Below are 21,403 nucleotides of genomic sequence, written 5' to 3'. Positions count from 1 at the left end.
CTGTGCAATTAAATTAAATTTTTAAATGGTTTAAATGTTTTTAGAAATTAAAATATTTTAAATAAGATTTTGTGATTTTTTTTTTTGATCTTTAATGAACCATAAAATTGACCCTAACTTACTCACTTTAAATTCTGTCATGTATAGTCATTTGTACATTCAGTGAATAATTCAGTCTATTATTCAAAAGTCTTGCATTTTTGTTCCATCAAGAAAATTTATCTGAAGTTAGACCTTTACATGAACCTAGATGAAATTAAGAATATTTTCTTAGATCATTGAAGAAGCTTCTGCATTTTAGGTGAAACATATCTAATCTTCTGAACTAGATTTGTTTGCTATTATAACACTTTGTAATGCCCAAGGAATATTAGTAAGTAACTCTTTGTAGGGTGTGTTCTTAACATTTAGCCACAGCAGTTCTTCCCAACCTCCCTACTGTTGTCATTGCTTTACAAATCAGTCTGGCTGGAAACGAAATCCTCTTTTAAAATTCCTATCCTGCCTTACATAATCTGCCTCATCTTCATAATGTCATTCAGTCTTCCTTCTCACTGTTTCTTTCTTAGTCTTGTGCTTTAAGCCTATATTTCTGTTACTAGGTTACAAGAATGTCAGCTGAGAAACATTTTAAGTATAGTTCAGAGGGATTAATGGATGGTTTTTTTTAGGAAAGGGAATGGGGTCCAAAAACCAGAGAAGCATTTTGCTCTTAGCCTAGATAAAAAGAGTTGAGTGTGGATTATAATATAAATAATGCAAGGGTCAAAAGATGAATGCCTTACAAGTGGTATATGCCCTGAGAGATACAGACTGTCACTTCAAACAAAATGGAAGAGGGGACTTAAGAATGACAGATTTGTTAACTGCTGTGGGAGTTAAGGGAGAAAGGGAGTTAATGTAGAGGGTCTAGCTAAGGATGGAAACCAAATTTATAGTGGTATTCTATACTACTGTGTCATTTTAGGACTGGAGTAAGGAAGAGTATGGATGATTAGATAAATAAAAGTTGTGTATTAAGGAGATTAGCCTTTGGGTCTGCACGTGAGTAATTTCCATTACTTGCACAATGAGAAAGTAGTCTGATATCCAACATGTTTCAAATGCGATGGATGCTGCCTTAAGGCAGTGAGTGGGAGCATAGTTGACTGATGTCTCCAGCTTCTTGAATCTACCCGTGCTTATGCCAAGGCTACACTTCCTACAGGCTGTTCCCAGGCAATGACTAAACATGGTGGAGGTACTAAGGCAGGCCCTAACAGTGCCATGTAAGAAAAAGTTAATCTTGTAGTGGACCTAATTTCAAGTTCCATGCCAAATAGTAACTAGCAAACAGTTTCTAGGTATGTGGTCTGAAGGTAAAAAAAAAAAAAAGCCTCTCTGGTGACACATAAAACTCCAATGTGCAGTTTGGCTCAAGGATTCACTGTTGGACTGGCTGAACCTTTCTTGGAATTTTGCTGTGGTCCAGGATTTCCTATCCAATCAAAATTCTCTCTTCCCATAGAGTCAGACCTGCAATCGCAGCCTGAAATCATGCCTTCTGCTCCTTTCTCTAAAAACCTTTTACATGTCTAATCTTGTCTTAGCATCTGCTTCTCTGAGGACATAAACTAACACAGGAGTCAAGGAATGTGAAAGTAACTGGAAGAAAATGGTTGAAATAATGAAGCAAGTGTTAGAAAGCCAGTTTGACGTCATTTAGACTGATATTAAGATACCAGAAGTGCAGTGATTCCTGGTGATGACAAGGTGCAGGTCTGGTACCAAGCAATTCAGGGCTAAGCATTTACAAAAATAGTTTGCCAAAGGGCCTTTTATTTTTGCTGGTGGCTGATATGGTCATTTCGAACCTCCCAAAACCTGATGAGCTTAGCAGAATGTTCAAATGAAATACTGGGAACATGGCCGCATGTCTGAACAAAAAGTTTTCACTAGAAGAGAGACGTAGCTGCCCATACAATTAGCTCTAGGTAAGATTATGGTGACTAAAGATGGCTAGGAGAATGAAGACCTTGAATTAGTACAAGAGACTCTGTGGTACTTAAGGGTCTTTGTGTTTTTGAAATATTGATAACTTTCCAATAAGAAAACACTGTAGATGTTTTCCTCTAGAATTTATAAGAATGTAGTCTGCCCTGCCAGTTTGGCTCAGCTGTTGGAGTGTTGGCCTGCGGACCAGAGAGTCCCCTGTTCACTTCCCGCTAGGGGCACGTACAAAAAAAGAAGAATGCAGTCTGTAAATTCAGAAGCTGATTGATACCAAAACAGGCCTGCTCTATCTGAATAGGATAAAAAAAAGTTCTGTGTTATGGAATATTACCATTTGTTATTTGTTGTTTCATCACTAAATTACTGAATGGCATTTAGCTTGTGCAAAATGAAAAGGATTTCATTATGTGGCTTTACCTGTGATATTCTATAATTATCTGACAATATATTATCAAAAGTGCATCTCCTATAGGGAGGAAAATTTCTCCTTTGCCCACCATATAGGCAAAATCTGGAGAATGAAGTCAAGACAAGAGAAAGCAGAACTAACACAAGAAGTAGGCAGACAGCATAGCATTCTGATAACATCTGAGCCCCTGGCTCCAACTACCTGAAGCCATATACATGTCCAAAACCAAGTTAGTGCCTGAAGCCAGTCAATTTCCTTTTTTTTGGTTAAACTAGTTTCTGATGGAATTCTATCACTTTCAACCAACAATCCTAATATAAATAAAATACTGTCTTAATGGTACTCATCAATAGCTTCCCATTCTTGCATCACCACAGGGGCTCTTCTGAATCTAACTACTAAGAATTAGCACATTCATTCCTGAAGTGATGACTGTGGTTAGTGACCTCCAAGCCACAAACCTGGACCTTTGAATTAATAAAGAAAGGTCTTTATTTGTACCATTCTAAGGCTTGAAATAGCAATTCTAGTTACCTGATGAAACATATAATAGACTTTTAAAATAATAGAGTAATTCTTGATTAAATTTCATTTGGTTTATTACTAAAACTGCTGGGTAATTCTATATTAAACATTTATAGCTACTATTTAATTTACTTCTTTCTAATAAAATAGCGTGTTAAACTTTCAATTAGGGTTTATGGGGAATTGAGCACAACATTCTATGTTCTTCATGGTTCTAATCTGTTCATTAAAAGCAAAGTTATAAAAGTAATGGAACAAATAGGGCGAGAAAACATTGATTTTTGTGTATTTTTACAATTCAATTTAGATTCCTGGTGAAATCTAAACTAACGCCAATTAGTAAAGATTTTCATTGGAAATGTCAAACCTTCACCAAAACTTGGAGGAAGATGGTCAGTTTCAGGATCCTATCCAGGATTTCTATATTATTTATGGTATAGAAACCTCTAATCCATGTGTCATGAATTCTCATAATATCCTCCAGTTCTCGTAAAAATATATGTTTTCTACTGTTTTCATACAAAAGAAACCTCCCCAAAATTGGCTGAGTGCAAGATAGGACAGAGAGCCTAGGGCTTCTGGGCTTGTTTCTATAATAAATCTAAATGGTAATGTGGTCCCTCCCAGGCAATTTAAAAAAATGGTAAGTCAGTCATCTTTACAGCTTCTGAGTGGTCTTTGTATAGGAAATCTGGAACCTGGTGCTTGCGATTTATCATTTAAGAATTCTGGAAAGCAGGACTGCCCACTTTACAATAGTTAAATGAATTTGTATTAAGAAAACCTTCAATTCTCTGTTAAGTACTTAATGTGATCCTTATTATAGGGAGTACTGTATTATTATGCAATTGTTCATTCCTTTGGTAAGAACATATCCAAGTTTTGTGGGCCTCAGGCTTATACAACTTTAGGGAGCCCTCCTTTTAAAATTGCGGGGACACACACACACACACATACACAGTTGACCCTTAAACAATGTTGGGGTTAGGAGCAGAGATACCCCACCCACCCCAGCAGTCAAAAATCCAAATATAACTTTTGATGCTACAGTCCACCCTTTGTATCCATGGATTCAAACAACTGAAGATTGGAAACAATATTTTCAATCTCTGGTTGGGAATCTGAAAATACTATTTTTATCTCTGGTTGGTTTAATCCATGGGTGCAAAACCTGCAGATACAAAGGGCCAACTGTATTTTTAAAAATCTGTGTATAGTGCCCTGGCCGGTTTGGCTCAGCGGTTAGAGTGTCGGCCTGCGGTACAGAGAGACCCGGGTTCGGTTCCCGCTAAGGGCACGTACTTCGGTTGCAGTTTGTCCCTGGCCCTGGTTGGTTGTGCAGGTGGCAGCCACTCGATGTGTCCCTTCACATCGATGTTTCTCTCTCTCTTCCTCTCTCTCCCTCCCACTCTATCTGTACAAAAAATGGAAAAATGTCCTCAGGTGAGGATAAAAAAAAAAAAAATCTGTGTATAGTGAAATAAGTCAGAGAAAGACAAACACCATATGATTTCACTTATATGTGGAATCTAAAGAACAATATAAATGAACAAATGAAACAGAAACAGACTGATAATTGAATTAATAAAGAAAGAGAACATACTGATGTTTGCTAGAAGGGAGGGAGGGTTGGGGGATTGGGTGAAAAAGGTGAAGGGATTGAAAAGTACAGATTGGCAGTTACAAAACAGGCATGGGGCTGGTGTGGCTCCGGGCCTGGCTGGTATGGCTCAGGGCTTGGCTGGTATGGCTCAATGGTCGAACATCGACCCACGCACTAAGAGTTTGCCAGTTCAATTCCTGGTCAGGGCACATGCCCAGGTTGTGGGCCAGATCCCCAGTGGGGAGCATGCAGGAGGCAGCTAATCAATGTTCTCTCTCATTGATGTTTCTCTCTCTCTCTCCCTCTCCCTTCCTCTCTAAAATCAATAAAGAAAAAAATTAAAAACAAAATAGTCATTGGGTTGTAATACACAGCATAGGAAATATAGTCAATAATGCAGTAACTATGTATGGGTGCTAGTTGGTACAGGAAAAATCAGGGGGAACACTGTAAAGTATGTGATTGTCTAACCACTGTGGTATACATCTGAAACAATTACAAAATAATATTGAATGTAAACTGTAATAGAAAGAATTTAAAAAAAAATTTCTTTATTGATTTTACAGAGAGGAAAGGAGAGAGAGAGAAACATCGATGAAAAAGAACATTGGCCACCTCCTGCATGCCCTCCACTGGGGACCTGGCCCACAACCTGGGCATGTGTACTGACCAGGAATAGAACCAACAACCTCCTGGTGCATGGGTCAACGCTCAACCACTGAGCCCTATATCCAAGTTCCAATCAGTGGGAAATGAAAAAAATATGTATGTACAAGCTAGGAGAAAGTTAGAAGGAATGAGGCATTCCTCTGAGATTTGGGGAAGCTGGCTTTCTGGGTCAGGGGCAAGGGGAACAAGGCACACATCTGGGGAAATGGATCATGTCTGGGTAGGTGGAACCACATCCCAGAGTAGGAAAGACTGGATCATCCCATCTCTAAGTATGGAGTCCAGCACGATGTCTTTCCTGAGAACTCTTCTCATACTCCTTAGTAATTATGAATATTCTATCATAGAATTAGCCCCTGGTTCTCTAGAACTCCTCACGAAATACAACTTTTGAGTCCCTTCTATGCATCATGCCGCACTGGTATGAGATGATTTTACCTGTAGGGCGGGTAGAATGCTGTGTGCAGGCATTATCCTATACTTATAGACTTAAAAAGTTTAAACTCAGAACAATGATTCCTTATGCATTATCCTATACTTACAGACTTAAAAAGTTTAAACTCAGAACAATGATTCCTTACCTCTGTGTGGTGCTTCAAATATTTTTCAAAATACTTCTACAGGATTTTTTTCTCATCACTCTGAAAAATATTATCATCTTCATTGTAAAGTTAATAAAGAGGTTTGGAAAAGTTACCTGAGGTCAAATGGCAGATAAAGCTGTATCTTTGAAACCCTCACATACTCTCTTTCCACTGCACCACAGCCACTTCTAGACTACTTACAGAAGCGTCAAAAGTCTGCCTCTCCAGGTCGTGGGAATCAGGGTATTCTTATAGTGCCAGACAGAGTAACCCACCACAGAGTACTTACTAATTGTAAAGGTAAAATGTACCTTTATAATGAAGAGTTCTAGAAGCCACCACTTGAACCAACTAATCAAACGTAGTTTTATTAATAGTGGGACATTATGCACATTCTAAGTTGATGTGATGCAATATGAAGTGAACATTATTATTTGTAATGTTTTTGGTAAAAACCAATTGGATCAAATGAAGCCTCTGGGCTCTAAGGTCTAGATCTAGCCTGCACTTCACAGGGAATAGAGGAACAAGTTAAATGACACTATGAGAAAACAGACAAATACAGATTGTAGAACATTTTGCAAGAATCCTAGTGAATGCAAAACAAATTACAGAACAGTACCTAGCAATATAAAGGAACACACTTCTGAGATATGCGCCAACACACCACACTGAAATTGTTTTGCTTGTTCTTGTTCCTTTGCCCCTTTAGTTGCCTCTCCCCTCCTCCAAACACACGTCTACCACCTTGAGATCAGGAACTGTTTCCTCTTTTTCATATTCCCAGTGCAAACTGAGCCTGACATACAGTTAGTGCCCCGTAATTATTTGCTGAATGAAAGACTTTCTGCTTTTCAAAAGAAAAAAAAAAAATTATGTTGCAAAGTAGTTATGAAATGTTATGATGTCCGTAACTTACTTTTAAATGATTCAACAATACAACTTTCGAGTGGCTCAACAATACACGTATATACACAAACACACCTGCATACATACGGAGAATGAGCGGAAATGGCAAAATACCAAGAATTGTTGGGTCTAGGTGGAGAGCACAAAGGTATTCATTGCGTTGTTTTCTCAACTTTCCGTCTGCATTAAAATTGTCATAAGAAAATACTGCAGGGGACATCTGTAACAAAAATTAATTAATAAAAGAAAGAAAGAAAGAAAATACCGCAGGGGATAAAAGCCCGCTTCTTCTCGCGGAGTTGCCTGGGACTCCGGCGGCCCAGCGAGCCGGGAGGGAACGCCTGGGTCCGCTCGCTCCGCTGCAGCCCGGCTCGCCTCCGGACCCCGTCTGGGCATGCTCAGAGGCCCCTCCCGCCCCGCCCCTCGGCGTACGTGTGCGCGCAGGGCGCAGGCGCGCGGCTCCCGGTAGCCCGCGAGAAGCCCGCGGCCAGACGCGGCTGTCGTCTGAGGTACGGAGCTGCGGAAGGATGGAGACGCTGAAGGTGGAAAAGTTCAGCACCACCGACCGGGGAAACGGGCTGCGCGCTGTGGCGCCACTGCGCCCGGGAGAGCTGCTCTTCCGCTCCGATCCCTTGGCGTACACGGTGTGCAAGGGGAGTCGTGGAGTCGTCTGCGATCGCTGCCTCCTCGGGTACGTACGGAGCGCCCTCGCCCACCCGAGTCCCGTCAGTGCGGTCCGGGGTACAGTCCGCTCCGGGACTCCGCCTGGCCGGGCTGCACCGCCGCTCGGCGGTGCTGCGAGGTGCCCAGCCCCGCACTCCTCTCGTGCGGTTCCCGGGGGCGCAGCGTGGCTGACAGACTCCGCCCGGCCCCCCTGTGGGCTGCCGTGCGGGGCGGGGGCTTGGGGCCATCCCAGGCACGGTCCTAGCAGCTGTGCGGCGGAGCTGGACCCACCAACACTCACTCACCTGGGGCTGCGGTAGGAATCGGGGGAGCAGGTGGGGCCGACTCACGTTGTAGCGTTGGGCTGCGGGTAATCTCGCTGGGGAACAAAAAGTCTGCGTCCTGCGCGACAAGCTTCACGAGTGTGGCGTGGAAATCACGATTGGCGGGGGCGGGGGCGGGGGCGGGCGGGCGCAGGGGTGGTAGAAGTCACGCTCACAGCTGATGCTCCGCTGGGAGAGGAACTGGCTTGCAGGAGGCGGAAGAATCTTGGTGCTTGGCGGACACTTTCTGTGGTCCAGGTTGCGTTTAGTCGGCAGAAGAACCGGGCATTCCTGAGAATCCTTAAGGAGCAAATCGGCCGGAGACGCTGTTCATTTCAATGTATCGGAAGTGCTGAAATAGACATGCAGGGCTGTGCTGTGGAAGCCTAAGTTCCCGAGGCTCCTTGGCGTGCTTTGCGTTTAAAGGCTGTGCAGGCAAGTCTGAACGATCGAGATGGGAGGACTCGTGTGGAAGTGTTTTATAAGCCTGGGAGCACTGGGCCAATGCAGAGTGTTAGGGAAAGCAATTTATGGAAATATGTAATATATATGCACAGTCATAGGCAACACATGTTACTGAGCTCCTGTTATTATATGCTGAGAAGGGCTCCGCTCGAGATGGGCTGGATGCTTTTTTCCCATCACTGCTCTATCAGACCCATTAGCCTGGCATTAGGGTGAGTGGAGGTGAGGAGGTAAGTGCAAAGCTCAAATCAGTCGCTTGACCATTAATCTTACTATGTCCTTATTGGATTCATAATTGAGGAATTTAGTTAATTTTGTATTTTAAAGTTAACAAATAATAATTGTATCTGTTGTTTCCTGAAGTAACCATAACAGCAGCAACAACAAAAATCTGTTGAGAGAACACTTTGAAACTTTTGTAAATTGTGTGGTTGAAAACCATTTATTATTCCCTTTCCATACTTGACTTTTTGCTTAAGTCCCAACATTGACAGCCATAGATCTTTGATTCTCATTCAAGGAAATTAGAGAAAGCCGGGCTCTTCATCCTCTTAATCCTTTGGGGGTGTATCGACAGTTTGAAGTAGTCCAAAGTAGAAAACTTGCTGTTTTGTTTTTTTTTTTATCCTCACCCGAGGGACTTTTGCATTTATCTTTAGATAGAGCAGGAGAGAGAGAGGGAGGAAGAGAGAGAGAGAGAAGCATCGATGTGAGATAGACACATGGAGTGTTTCCCCCACACACGACCCCAACCGGGGCCTGGGACAAACTGCAACGGAGGTATGTGCCCTTAGCTGAACGGAACCGGGACTCTCTGGTTCGAAGGCCCAGCTCTAACTGCTGAGCCAAACTGGCTAGGGCAAAAACTTGCTGTTTCTCAAATCCTGTGGGAGAAGATGTGGGTCATCTTGCACATAAAATTAGACTCTTAAGTTATTTAGTAGTTGGAATAGAAAAGTTTTGAAATGAATACCTGATGACAAATTACTCAATGAATTACCAGAGCTGGGCTTGAGTCATCTGACACATGGAATTATCTATTTTCCAAAACTGACTACACTAATCCAGCCGTTTGTGGGTGGGATGCTTCATGAAATACCACGTTACTTCATTACTGCTGTCTTTCACTTATTTTTTTCATTAGCAGGAACTGTAATGATTTAAGCAAAAAGACAAATGGAAAAATACTGAGGAGTTCTCAGCATTGCTTTAAGATGTGGAGGAAACATGGCTCTGAATATGGGCAGGAACCAAGGGAAGTTCCACAGTCATAATTGTGCTTTAGAAGTAGTTGAGGTTGGGTCCTGGAGTGTACGTCATTTCTAATGCTGTCTGGTAATACTGTGTTCTGCCGCATTAACACCATGACCTTGGACCCTGCTGCTGCTGTTTGGGAAATGAGTTATTGCAGGAAAGTTGCTTTCTCAACCATGCTTCTTTGTGATACTAGCTTCTGATTCAGAGACCTCATTGGGTGTCTTGGATTGGTTGAGCTTAGGTCACTGCCTGCACCTTGGCTGCAAGGGAAGCTAAGAAGGTGAATGTTTCGCCTTTTTCGCTTTAAAAAAAGGAGACAGGCTGTACTTCCCACCGATATTCCCAGAGTGGGAAAATCATCAAATCTAAATATAGGAAAAGAGCTATAAGTAAATGCCAAGCATCCAAACAAGACAAACTAAAACAAACAAATGGCTTTTTTATACTAACAAATGCTTGTTTATTAGCACTTTACACAAAAATATATATTTTCACTTCTTTTGGATTGCTAGGCTATAATTCACTTGTGCTTCAGCAGCTGTGTTTCTGAAGTGCCTATTTGGGAATCACTGCAGCCTGAAAACAGTGTTAGAGAAATTAAACTATAGTGCGTTGTGCAGTTTTCCAACCTATTGAAAATCTGTTATTATGGGATACATTTTCTATGTTCCTTATCACCTTGTAAGTAAAATTTGTTTCTTTATCTGGCATCAGTTTTGAAGTTCTTGAGAGCATCCTGTAATTTTTGTAGCCTCAATGCCTGGCACAGAGTAAGCTCTTAGTTCCTAGTGTGAACCTGCTAGCAGAGTTGTCCTCTAGCTGTCCTTGCCCTTCTGCTGCCTTCCTTTTGAATTAAGAAATGAATGACAATAGCCCTGGCCAGTTTGGCTCAGTAGAGCATGGGCCCGCAGACCAATGAGTTACGGGTCCGATTTTGTTCAAGGGCACTTACCTCAGTTGCAGTTCGTCCCCAACCCTGGTCCCGGTGGTGCGGGAGGTGGTCAGTCAATGTGTCCCTCTCATGTCGATATTTCTCTCTCCCTTTCTCTCCCTCCCACTCTAAAGATAAATAGAAAAATATCCTCCAGTGAGGATTAAAAAAAGAGAAATGAATGACAATATTAGTTTGTAACAATTAACAATAGTTCCATCATGAGGCAAAGGGGCGAACCAAATACATAATATAAAAGAACAGGTATTTATTATAATTACTTCATTAGTTTCCAAATGATTTATTGCCATCAGATTCTGATTTCCTTTGGCCTTGGGGTGTTTTGATTCGTGCTTGAGTTCTTCCATATTTATTTATTTTTACTTTTTTATTGAATTTATTAGGGTGACATTGATTAATAAAATATAGGTTTCAGGTGTACAGTACTATAATGCATCATCTGTATATTGTATTATGTGTTCACCATCCCAAGTCAAGTCTCCTTCCATCACCATTTATCCCCCCTTTACCCTCTTCTATCTCCACTACCTCCCTTTCCCTCTGTTAATTACCATACTGTTGTCTGTGTCTATGAGTCTTATATATTTATTTTTATTAAAGAGAAACTTGAACCTGCTCCATGACTTACCTTGCTTTTTTCCCTGTCATTAAGGATTGGTTTCTTGTTTCCCATGTGAGTGGAAAAGAAAATGAAATATGTAAATTAGAGGAAGATTAAATGACAATTAAATTGTTACATGAAATAATTTATATTATTTTTTTGCTGTGGCACACATTTTTAGTTGAAGGAGCTCAAAAGATTGATAGAGGTGTTACTTGTGTTATCTGTTAGTTTTGGTAAATGTAGCACAAAAAGTTCCATTGTAATTATTTTGTTTGTAGGTCTCCCCACTCTTCAAGGTGGTAAGTGACCTAAGTCTGGTATTCTTGTATCCTTGCCTGAGGCCTAGCGCACAGGAGACTCTAACTGTTGAAGTTGTGAAAGGGTAATATTTTGGGGAATTTTAAGTCACTGTATGTTTGTTTTTGGTTTTCTAACTTCCAAATTGCTTGCAGTTTTCATATCAAGAGCTTCCTCTGGAAAACTCCAATGGTAGTTTCTTCTGTAGGATAAAAAGGATGTATCTCTTCCATCATTAAGGCGAACTTGAGGCTTAGTGCCTCCCAAAAGGAAAGAGGATGAAATGGAAGTAGAAAGTCCATTTTTTTCAACCCTGGTGAATTGTGGGAAGAAGGAGGAACAGAGGTAGGGAAAACAGACTGTGAGAAATTTATGTTCTGACCTACTCTGTCTGGCCAAAGTTCTGGGGTTGAGGTGAGCGTGTTAATGAGTTGAGGGGACAGTAAGTGGAAGGCCTTTGGTGCTGCTCCTTATTGGTAATCTTGAGAGGAGATAGCTCTGTAGGTTACTGCTGTGCCAACATTGGGGGTTGTAGCATAGCAGTGGTGGAAGAAAATGGATAGAGAGATGAGTCTGTGGTAGCAGGGGATTCTGAAATGCTTTCCTATGACGGTGAGGGATGTGGAGGAGCTTAGAGGTCTGGTGGAACAGCAGGCATCATGACAAAGGACTGTGTAAAGGTTAGGATCATGTTCACCAGCAATGGGAGCCAGCATGGCATCCCAAAAGGTGGGATGACAACCAGTCCAGCCATGGGACCTAGTCACCTCCTTACAGCAGAGACCAGTGTGGATCCACAGAGACACCAAGATCTAAGGTCTTCCTTCCCACGTAAGGATGTCCCATAAGTCCCATTTGGAGAAAAATTTACCTGAAAACAGCTATTCAAACCAGCTCTGGTAAAAAGTTAAACTTTGATGTCTAAATATTAACTGGAAGAGACTGAGATGTTATTTGGCAAATTTTAAGTTTCTGGCTGTTTATTAGAGTGAGTGTTCATGGTGAAGATTATATCAATTATAGAAAATAGCACCATGTTCATGAGACAGATTAAGTCAGTTATAGAAAATAAAGCAGCCCTGGCCAGTTTGGCTCAGCAGTTAGAGCGCTGGCCTGTGGACCAAAGAGTCCCGGTTCGGTTCCTGCTAAGGGCATGTACCTCAGTTGCAGTTTGTCCCGGGCCCTGGTTGGCATCATGTGGGTGGCAACCAGTCAATATGTCTCTCTCACATCGATGTTTTCTCTCTCTCTCTCTTCCTTCTTCCCTCCCTCCTGCTCTTTCTGAAGATAAATGCAAAAATGTCCTCGGGCAAGGATGAAAAAAAAAAAGGAAAAGCAGCTACATTTGAATTACAGTGTGTAAATATGACCAGGCAATAAAGGGCAACAAAGAACACTTTGGTGAGATGATGTAATCCATCTTGTCCAAAGACTTACCCTGGGTTGGAGGCAGGAGGGAATACCTACTGGGGTAAGAAGAGGTGCCAGAGAAGGCAACAGCAGTGGTTGCAAGGTTTGGGGACAGGTTGGGAAGTGGTTGCTGAGTGACTCAGTTTTAGAGAAGGTTTGAAGTATTCTTCTAGGAGAGAAAAGTGAATTGCCTAGTGACATGTAGTAGGCTTGCTGGGAAGTGCTCAGGGTCCATTTAAGAACTGAATGGCAGAGACCTGAGCCTGAAAACTTACTGAGAAAAGTTGTATTCATTTATTTAAAGTGAGAGCAGTTAGCAGGGTAGTGCCTTTTCCTCTCCCAATGATCAGCTGATTGACTATAAGAATTGGGATTACCAGGTTGGAGAAAGGGAGAAGGAATTTGAAATTGTAGGCAATGGAGGCTGTAATCATGGACCATGATTCTAAGCTAGGACTGAGGTTGTGATGTGGGTGATGGACAGTGAAATGTGGCAGAATCAATGGATTAGAGGCCCTGATGTCAAAGAAATAGTGGAGTGATGGAGAATGGGATGACTTGACATATATTTGCTTTAGAAGTAGTATATGTGCAAGTACAACGAGGTTTAGGGTATGACAGAAAGCAGTGGAGATAGGGAATAAGAAAGATTGTTGAACTGATCAGGAAACTGAGAGGCGTAGGTGTTAGATGACTTTCCTAAATAAGTGAAGTTACCAAGAATGTTCAGCACTGGAATGAATTGTTTCAACAAAAGCAGAATTCTCACATTGGCTTCCTAACCCAAGGTTTAAGGGTTATGTAGAAAGGACCAAGTGGAGACGGAGGCACTCACCTCTGTTCAAATAATGGATTAAGGGCATTCTGTGGGTTTACAGATGATTTTGTGAGCACAGGTGTAAATGAACTGCTGCTGTGTTAATTGGTTCTTCTTGGGGTGGGGGTAGGAGGGGCTGAAGATGGAAGGATTAGTAAAGTCCTCTCAAAGCTAGAACCTGGAGAGAGTTGGCTTGAAGTCAAGGTTTGCAGATTCTTGGGCAATGGGGGTCAAAGACTTGGAATAAAATAAAGGGGAAGGATGGATAAGAAAGTGGGTTGGGAAAGTACTTTATGGATATGACTTCCTTTTTTTTTTTTTTTTCCAAGTGGGAGTTATAATTTCTGTTTCTTTTGCTTCTTTCTTTTCTTTTGCAAAGAGGTTTGGGGAAGGGCTGTATTGCCAGAGACCTGAGCCTGAAAACGTTTGGTGACTGTCACAGCAGAGGATGTTAATCAGAGAGGATGGCCTGCTTTGTGCGGATAGCTGCAAGTTGTTCTTCAGAAACCTGGTGCTTGTTCAGAGGGCTCAAGAACAGAGCAACCATGGGGAGAGAGACACTGGTGTCTGGAACTCAACAGTACAGACTTCCCCTCACCATTGTGACTTCTACTGGTATACAGTGCTCAGTTTGCTACCAGTAGTAAGGGATCCTGAGTTCCCCAAATGGTGACACAGCTTTGGGACCAGACCAACTGGTTTCCAGTTTTAAATTTTAGACTCTTTTGTAATGGAGAGACCATTGATTTGTTTTCATTGGAACACTCATTTTTCCTCTGCACTTGGATTTGTCTTCTCTTCCTGTACTACCATCTCGGAGATCTACTGAGAATCTTCTGGAGCTCAGGTTTTCCCACAGGGTTGCCTCTGATCTTCAGAGAAAGCGAATTGGAGCAATGGGCCAATGCCTGTGGTTTGACAGCTTTTAGCAGGCAGTGTCGTCTGAGGCAGCTGATTTCATAGACCTGTGGTTCTCAAACTTTTCAGTGTCAGAACCCTTTTACATTCTTAAAAATAATTGAAAAGTATTCCATAGGAGGGGTTTTAAGAAAGAGTTATATAGGACTCTGAAGAGGTTTTATCTATGTGGTTGTATCTACTGATTTTACTGCATAAAAAGTTAAAACTAAGTTTTGAAAATATGTATTTAAATATAATAAATTACTGCATTTTAACAAAGTTTGTAGTGAAACAAACTATATTTTCCAAAACAAAAAACTTATTGAGAAAAGTAGTTTGCTTTAAATTTTTGCATGTCTTTTTAATGTCTGGCTTAGTAGAAGACTTTCAGATTCTCATAACTGCTCTGCATTCCGTGTGTTACACAATCACATGTCATATTGCCTCTAGATTATCAAGGGGAAGTAAGAGAGCCATTTTTCATTTCTTGTTACCATAATTTATGACAACCGAATATTATTATTCAGTAGCTAATATTATCACTTACTTAGTAATGCCAGGTATGATTTTAAGTGCCTTACCTTGTTTACTACTGCACTTAATTCTTATAACAACCCTTAAAAAGTGTCTTTTGTGCCTTATCAGCATTAATATGGACTAAAGAGCATTCATACACTTGCTGTAGGAGTGTGAATTGGTACTGTTCCTTTGGCGGGCAATTTGTTAGTACCTATCAAAATTGAGCACTGTGTTTTCTTGTTTTTTTTTTTTTTTTATCCTCACCCGAGGACATTTTTCCATTTTTTGTTCAGGTAGAGCGGGAGGGAGAGAGAGGAACAGAGAGAGAGAGAGAGAAACATCGATGTGAAAGGAACACATCGAGTGGCTGCCACCCGCACAACCAACCAGGGCCGGGGACAAACTGCAACCGAGGTACGTGCCCTTAGCGGGAACCGAACCCGGGTCTCTCAGGACCGCAGGCCGACGCTCTAACCACTGAACCAAACCGGCCAGGGCGAGCACTGTGTTTTCTTGATTCTACTTTTGGGATTCTGATGGAAATACAAGTAACAGTGGTTGTACAAGGATACTTAGTATAGCCTTTTGGTAATTTTTTTAAAAAGGGAGAATTTTAATGTCCATTAAAAAGCGACTGGTTAAATTATGGTGCAGCCGTACTATAAAATACTGTCTAGCTCTTAAGAGTGAAATGGATCTGTTTGTGCAGATATGAATGGATGTCCATGTACACTGCTCGGTGAATTAAGTTGCAGAACAATGGACGTATATTAAATGAAATCTTGGTGTATTTACTTATATACCTGTGTGTATAAAAAAGGTCTGGAAGAACATCCCAGTATTCTAATATAATTATTTTTGGAGAATGAGATTTGGTGTAGGGGGGAAGATATCCCTTTGTACTTTATTTTGTATTTCCCCCTAATCAAGCTTATATAATTTTTGTAATTACAGATTTAAATAAACTTTGAGAAGGTCTTTCTTAGACTTTGTTTCATGTGGAATTGTACAGGGGTGTGTGTGATGCTTGCGATGAAGATATATTTGAAATGCTTGCTAGGTTATGCCTACCTCTCTTTTGACCTGATATCTGATTAGATCAAGAGTAAACCTCTTTTTTTTTTTTTTTTGATAGAAAAACAAATGACTGATATTTTATACACTGCATTTTTTTTTCTAGAAAATCTAGAGCAAGGGATCACTTCATATTTTCATAATAGTTCAACACTGCAGATTGACACTAGTTAGAAAACAGCCGAACTTTCCTTCACAGGACGTAACTTCACTTGACAGCAGAGTCAAGCCATCTGAGATGTCAGCGCAGAATCGAAAGCAGTGGATAAAACTCTGCAGATTGCGTGTGCTTGTTCCAGGCTGTTGCACTGATAAACCCAGAGGCTGTATTCTTCATTGCTGGCATCCGTGGTCTTCAGAGCCAATAAGCTATTCCCTGCCCCCAGACCATCATCATAACACACCATCTGGATGATTAAATATAGAGCGTGCTTATGTAAAACATCATATTGATCTGACATGGATACTTTTATACCATACTTGGAAACTCCCATAATAAATTCTTCCTCCAGAGGAACAGAAGGTAATTTTTCATCTTGCTGGGCAACATCTATATAATTTATCAGGTCTAGTGGCCCTTCAAGACTTTTTCCTTCAGAGAGTTTCAGTTTTTCAATGGCACCAACATATTTTATTCAAAATTCTGCACAGGTATCTGAATTATTGTTGCTTTGCCCTGAGCTTTCGGTGGAATCTGTATCAAGGCTGGCCACCATGCTGGATTGAGAAAGGCCCCCGAGGCTGGAGTCTACAGACTTGTTCTTAGTACTGATTTCACTGCTTTGGGAACTGCTAGTATTGTGTCATTTTTTTCCTTTCCAAAACATTTTTCACAACAGCTTGATCCAGAGGAGTCCCCTCACAGCCACTGGCCCATCGCTGGGATCGCCTGTGGTTGGACGCCCACCGCCTAGCAGTCTGTGCAGGGACACCCACTCTGGCTCCAATCAAGAGTGAACCTCTTGATAGAAGGTGAGCCAGTTCACTAGCTGGCCTTTGGCTGTAGAATTTGAACAGAGAGAACTTTTGTTGATGGACCTCATAATTTTCCTGCTCTGCCTTTACTCAAGTGCGGTTATTCAACATTTCCTTGGTATTTCTGAGATATCACAGTATTCTTTAGTAAACTTCATTTTCCTCAGCAGGCACACAAGAGGACTACATTTCCTAGCCTCCTTGCAGTTGGATTGGGGCCCTGTGACTCAGTTTTGACAAGTGGAGTGTAGACTGGAGGTTATACAAGCCATTTCTGTGTCTGCCACATAACCCATGCCATCTTCCCTGCTCTCTCTTACCTTGCCTTGATGACTGTGGAGGCCATGAGTTGAGATGGAGAAAAGACACACAAGTCATGGCATAGAGGACAGCTGCTCTGGAGAATCACCCTTACGTGGATCCGATTTAGTGGGAGCTAGAAATAAACCTCTGTTGAGTTAAGTCACTTGGAACAGCCCTTCTTGAACTTGAATGTGCATGTGAATCACCTGATCTTGTTCAAGTACAGATTCTGACTCAGTAATGTTTGATTGGGTGTGACATTGTGCATTTCTAACAAGCTTCTAGGTGATGCTAAAGCAGCTGGTCTGCTATCACACAGCAGTAGCAAAGACTTAAAAGGTTAAATGAAATGGCGTAGTCCACTCTAAATACTCAGTAAGCACTTATCAAATGGATATTGTAACATCCTGAAATAGCACTGAATATGATGAAAAGAAATTAGGGACTATACATACATAACCAAATATTTAAAGTATTCCTAAGTACATATCTCTTTTATGTATGATGGATTGGAATTTAGTTTTAGTATTATGTGTGCAGAAAATTATTTGAAATTACAACATTGAATTATTTTAAGATCATTTTGAACAGTTACCATTAGATTGACCATCATTTTGGTGTTTGAAATACAGTTGACATTTAAACAATACAGGTTTGAACTGTGTGGGTCCACTTATATGCCGATTTTTTTCCAGTAAATTAGTATAGTACTGTAAATGTATTTTCCATATGATTTTCTTAATAACATTTTCTTTTCTCTAGCTTACTTATTGTAAGAATAGAGTATATAATGCGTATAACATAAAATATGTGTTAATCAACTGTTTATGTTATTAGTAAGGCTTCTGATCAACAGTAGGCCATTAGAAGTTAGGTTTTTGGGTAGTTCAAAGTTATACACGGATTTTCAACTATGTGTGTGTGGGGGTTGGTGCACCTAACCCTCTCTTTGTTTAAGGGGCAACTGTAGATATATACTTCTCTAGCTACATTGATTGGAAAAATAACCTATTCCCACAATTTTAAAAAAATTTAAAACTTTTACTTGGAAATAACTTAAAATTTACAGAAAAGTTGCAAGAATAAGAATAGTACCAAAAGAAAAAAAAAAAAAGCCTGTATACCCTTTCCCAGATTTAACTATTACCATTTTATATTATTTGCACATCCCTCTCTTTCCTCCATTGAGTTCTCCTCTTTATACACACACACACTTTCTTTTTTCTGAAGATGTAAGTTGTTCCATATATTCTGTCCCTTTATCCTTGAATACTTTAGTGTGTATATCCAAAGAATAGGGAAGTTATGTATATCAACCTCAGTAAAATTAACATTACTATAACACTTTACTCTCTGTATTTCAGTTTTGTCAAGTGACCCAGTAATGTCCCATATGGCATATTTTATTTCCTTTTAGTACAGGATCTAATCTAGGATCAAGTATTACATTTAACTGTCCTATCATTGATCTTTTTAAATCTAGAACACTTCCACCAATTTTTTCGGTCATGCATAATACTGACATTTTTTCCTTTTTAAAAATAGAACATTTCTTATTTTGGGACTATCTAATGTTTCTTCATGGTTAGATTCAGGTTATGCCTTCTCAGCTGGGATGCTACATGGGTGACATGTCCTCAGGGTATCACATCTGGAGACTCATGCTATCCAGCTGCCTTTCATGGATGGTGTTAAGTGTGGTCACTTAGTCAAGTGTTGTCCCATTATTCTACTGTGCTCTATTTCCCCTGCCCCCAATGGATAATCTGTGGGAAGACATTTTAATGCTATAGAAATATCCTACTAATTAAAAATTTCCTCTAGATTTAGCATCCCTGGGTGATTCCTTCTTGATCGACTATTTGGTATGATATTGCAAAACGCTGATTTTCCAACTATAGCACTCTCTTCACACTTACCATTTGGTATTCAGTTCAGCGTTTTACTATAAGCAAGAGCCTGTCCCTCCTCATTATTTTTTTATTATTAGTATAGACTCATGAATTTCCATTTTTTCAGTGGTTTATTATTAATTATGTACCTACTTATTTTGATACTCAAATTGCCCCAGATTTTTTTTAGTAGGAAGGCTTTCCATGTTGTTTCTGTGTCCTTGTGATATGCCCCCCAACATTTTAAAAAAAATAACTCCCTTATTTCCTGGCATAACAAATGTTCCAGGCTCATCCTGAGCCTATCCTGCCCCGACTCTGGAATCAGTATTTCTTTTAAGATTCCTAGTTTCTTATAGTGAGGAATAATATTAGAGACCAAGATCTGAGCACTAAGTGTGCTCATTGCTACTGGGATGTTGTTGCCCTTTGACCCTTTTAACAAAGAAAGTATGCAGGTACATGCAAATGCGTGTGTGTGTGTACACATCTGCTTATTTTAGAATTCATAAGTTCACATCAGTACTTTCAATTCAGATTTGTCTCCTCAGGGTTCTCTCTTGCCTTCCCCTATTTCTACTCTATGTCACAATTTCTGCCTCAGCCAAAACCCTGGTCCTCAACAACATCAACCTATATAGTCATTTGTTCAACCCCGTGTATTATATAAAATTGTTTTAGAATTGCTTTGCCCACATGACTACAAAGAAAAACCCTACTTTTAAAACAGTAAATAATTTATTTGTAATTTTCCCCTTCTCTCTGTTTCCCCCAAAGACAGAATATATAGTTAAATACTGTACTCATTTTGTATTCTTTTTTCCCTTTTCTGTGTATTTCTTGGTAGTCATTAGAAATACTGTTGAATTCATTTGTTTCCCTTTGTTTTCAGTTTAACATTTAAAAAAATTGATTTTAGAGAAAAAGAGGAAGGGAGAGAGAGAGAAACATAGATTCCTTGTCTGTGCATTCATTGGTTGCTTCTTGTATGTACCCTGACTGGGGGTTGAACCCACAACCTTGGCAAACTGGTGTGACACTCTCAACTTTAGTTCAGGCTGCTTTTGGTTTTAGATCCACCCCCCATCCTTTTTTTTTTTTTTTTTTAATCCTTATCTGAGGATCTTTTATCATTGATTTTTTTTTTTAGATAGAGTGGAAGGGACGGAGGGAGAGAAGGAGAGAAACATTGATGTGAGAGAGACACATCAATTGGTTGCCTCCTGCATGGCCCTGAACGGGGCTGGGGATCAAACCTGCAACTGAGGTACGTGCCCCTGACTGGGAATGGAACCCACAACTCTTTGGTCCTCGGACTGATGCCCTAATCACTGAGCCAAACTGGCCAGGGCTCCCTCATCCTTTTTGATTTCATTTTATATTTTGAACATGCTTCCCGATCTCAAAACCATAAAAGAGAGGTGTCAGCAGCCTCTCCCATATCTGTACTGTTCCCAGTCCCCATTCCTTGTAGGTAACCAAAGTCATTGTTTCCTGGTTTATCTTCTTTCTATGTTTTTTTATTTTTTGGGTGGGTGGGGGGGCAGAGATAAGCATATGTATGTGTGTATTTTTATATTCTCTTTATGTACAAAAGGTAGCATACTCTATTTAATCTTTTGAACTTGATTTTTTCACTTACAATATCAACTGGAAATCACCCTGTATCAGTTTATAGAGATCTTATTTATTTATAGCCCCATAATACTCTGTTTTTTAAATGTACCATCGTTTCTAATTTCCTCTGCTTGGTCATTGAGGTAATTTCTAGTATTTTACAATTGTGAACAATGCTTTAATAAATAACCCTGCATTTATGGTGCTTTAAAAAAAATTTAGTTTTTGCATTGTTGCAGGTATCTTCAGAGTGAATTCCTAGAAGTAGGAGGTGGGTCGAAGCATGAATACTTATGTGGGACTAGCCATGCATGAGAGTGTTTATTTCCTTCAGCTTTGCAGACTGAGCGTATTGTCAGGCTTTTGAATTTTTACCAGACTGATCAGTGAGAAGTGCTGTGTCATTATGGTTTTATTTTGCTTTTAAATTGTGTTTAAGTAAAGTAAAATACCTTTTTGTATGCTTAAAGCCCATATTCATATCTTTTTGTGAATTGTCTGTATATATCATTTGCCCATTTTTGTATAAGATTTTTGGCACTTTCCCTTCAAATTTTAAACATTTTGTTGTACATTAGAGATATTAGCTTTTTATCTTGGATAAATTTTGCAAATATTTTCTCTCAGGTTGTCATTGTCTTTTA

General features: G+C 40.3%; 1 protein-coding gene and 1 pseudogene across 2 annotated transcripts in view; one reads left to right on the top strand and one right to left on the bottom strand.

Annotated features, from left to right (window-relative positions):
- Positions 1-7,125: 7,125 nt before the first annotated feature.
- Positions 7,126-21,403, top strand: part of SMYD3 (SET and MYND domain containing 3) — a 552,423-nt gene continuing 538,145 nt past the window's right edge. Inside the window, exon 1 of one of the 2 annotated variants that reach the window (XM_036277707.1) lies at positions 7,126-7,382. In XM_036277707.1, coding sequence (XP_036133600.1) covers positions 7,219-7,382 — 164 coding nt within the window. In that variant the 5' untranslated portion in view covers positions 7,126-7,218. Of the gene's footprint in view, positions 7,383-16,780; positions 16,945-21,403 lie in introns of those variants that run through there. The other variant, XM_036277710.1, reaches the window with a different exon arrangement.
- Positions 16,197-16,799, bottom strand: LOC118640701 (annotated as a pseudogene).

The sequence above is a fragment of the Molossus molossus genome, unplaced genomic scaffold, assembly GCF_014108415.1.
Source record: "Molossus molossus isolate mMolMol1 unplaced genomic scaffold, mMolMol1.p scaffold_m16_p_23, whole genome shotgun sequence".
NCBI classification, from domain to species: Eukaryota; Metazoa; Chordata; class Mammalia; order Chiroptera; family Molossidae; genus Molossus; species Molossus molossus.
This window is presented reverse-complemented; position numbering and strand designations above follow the sequence as displayed.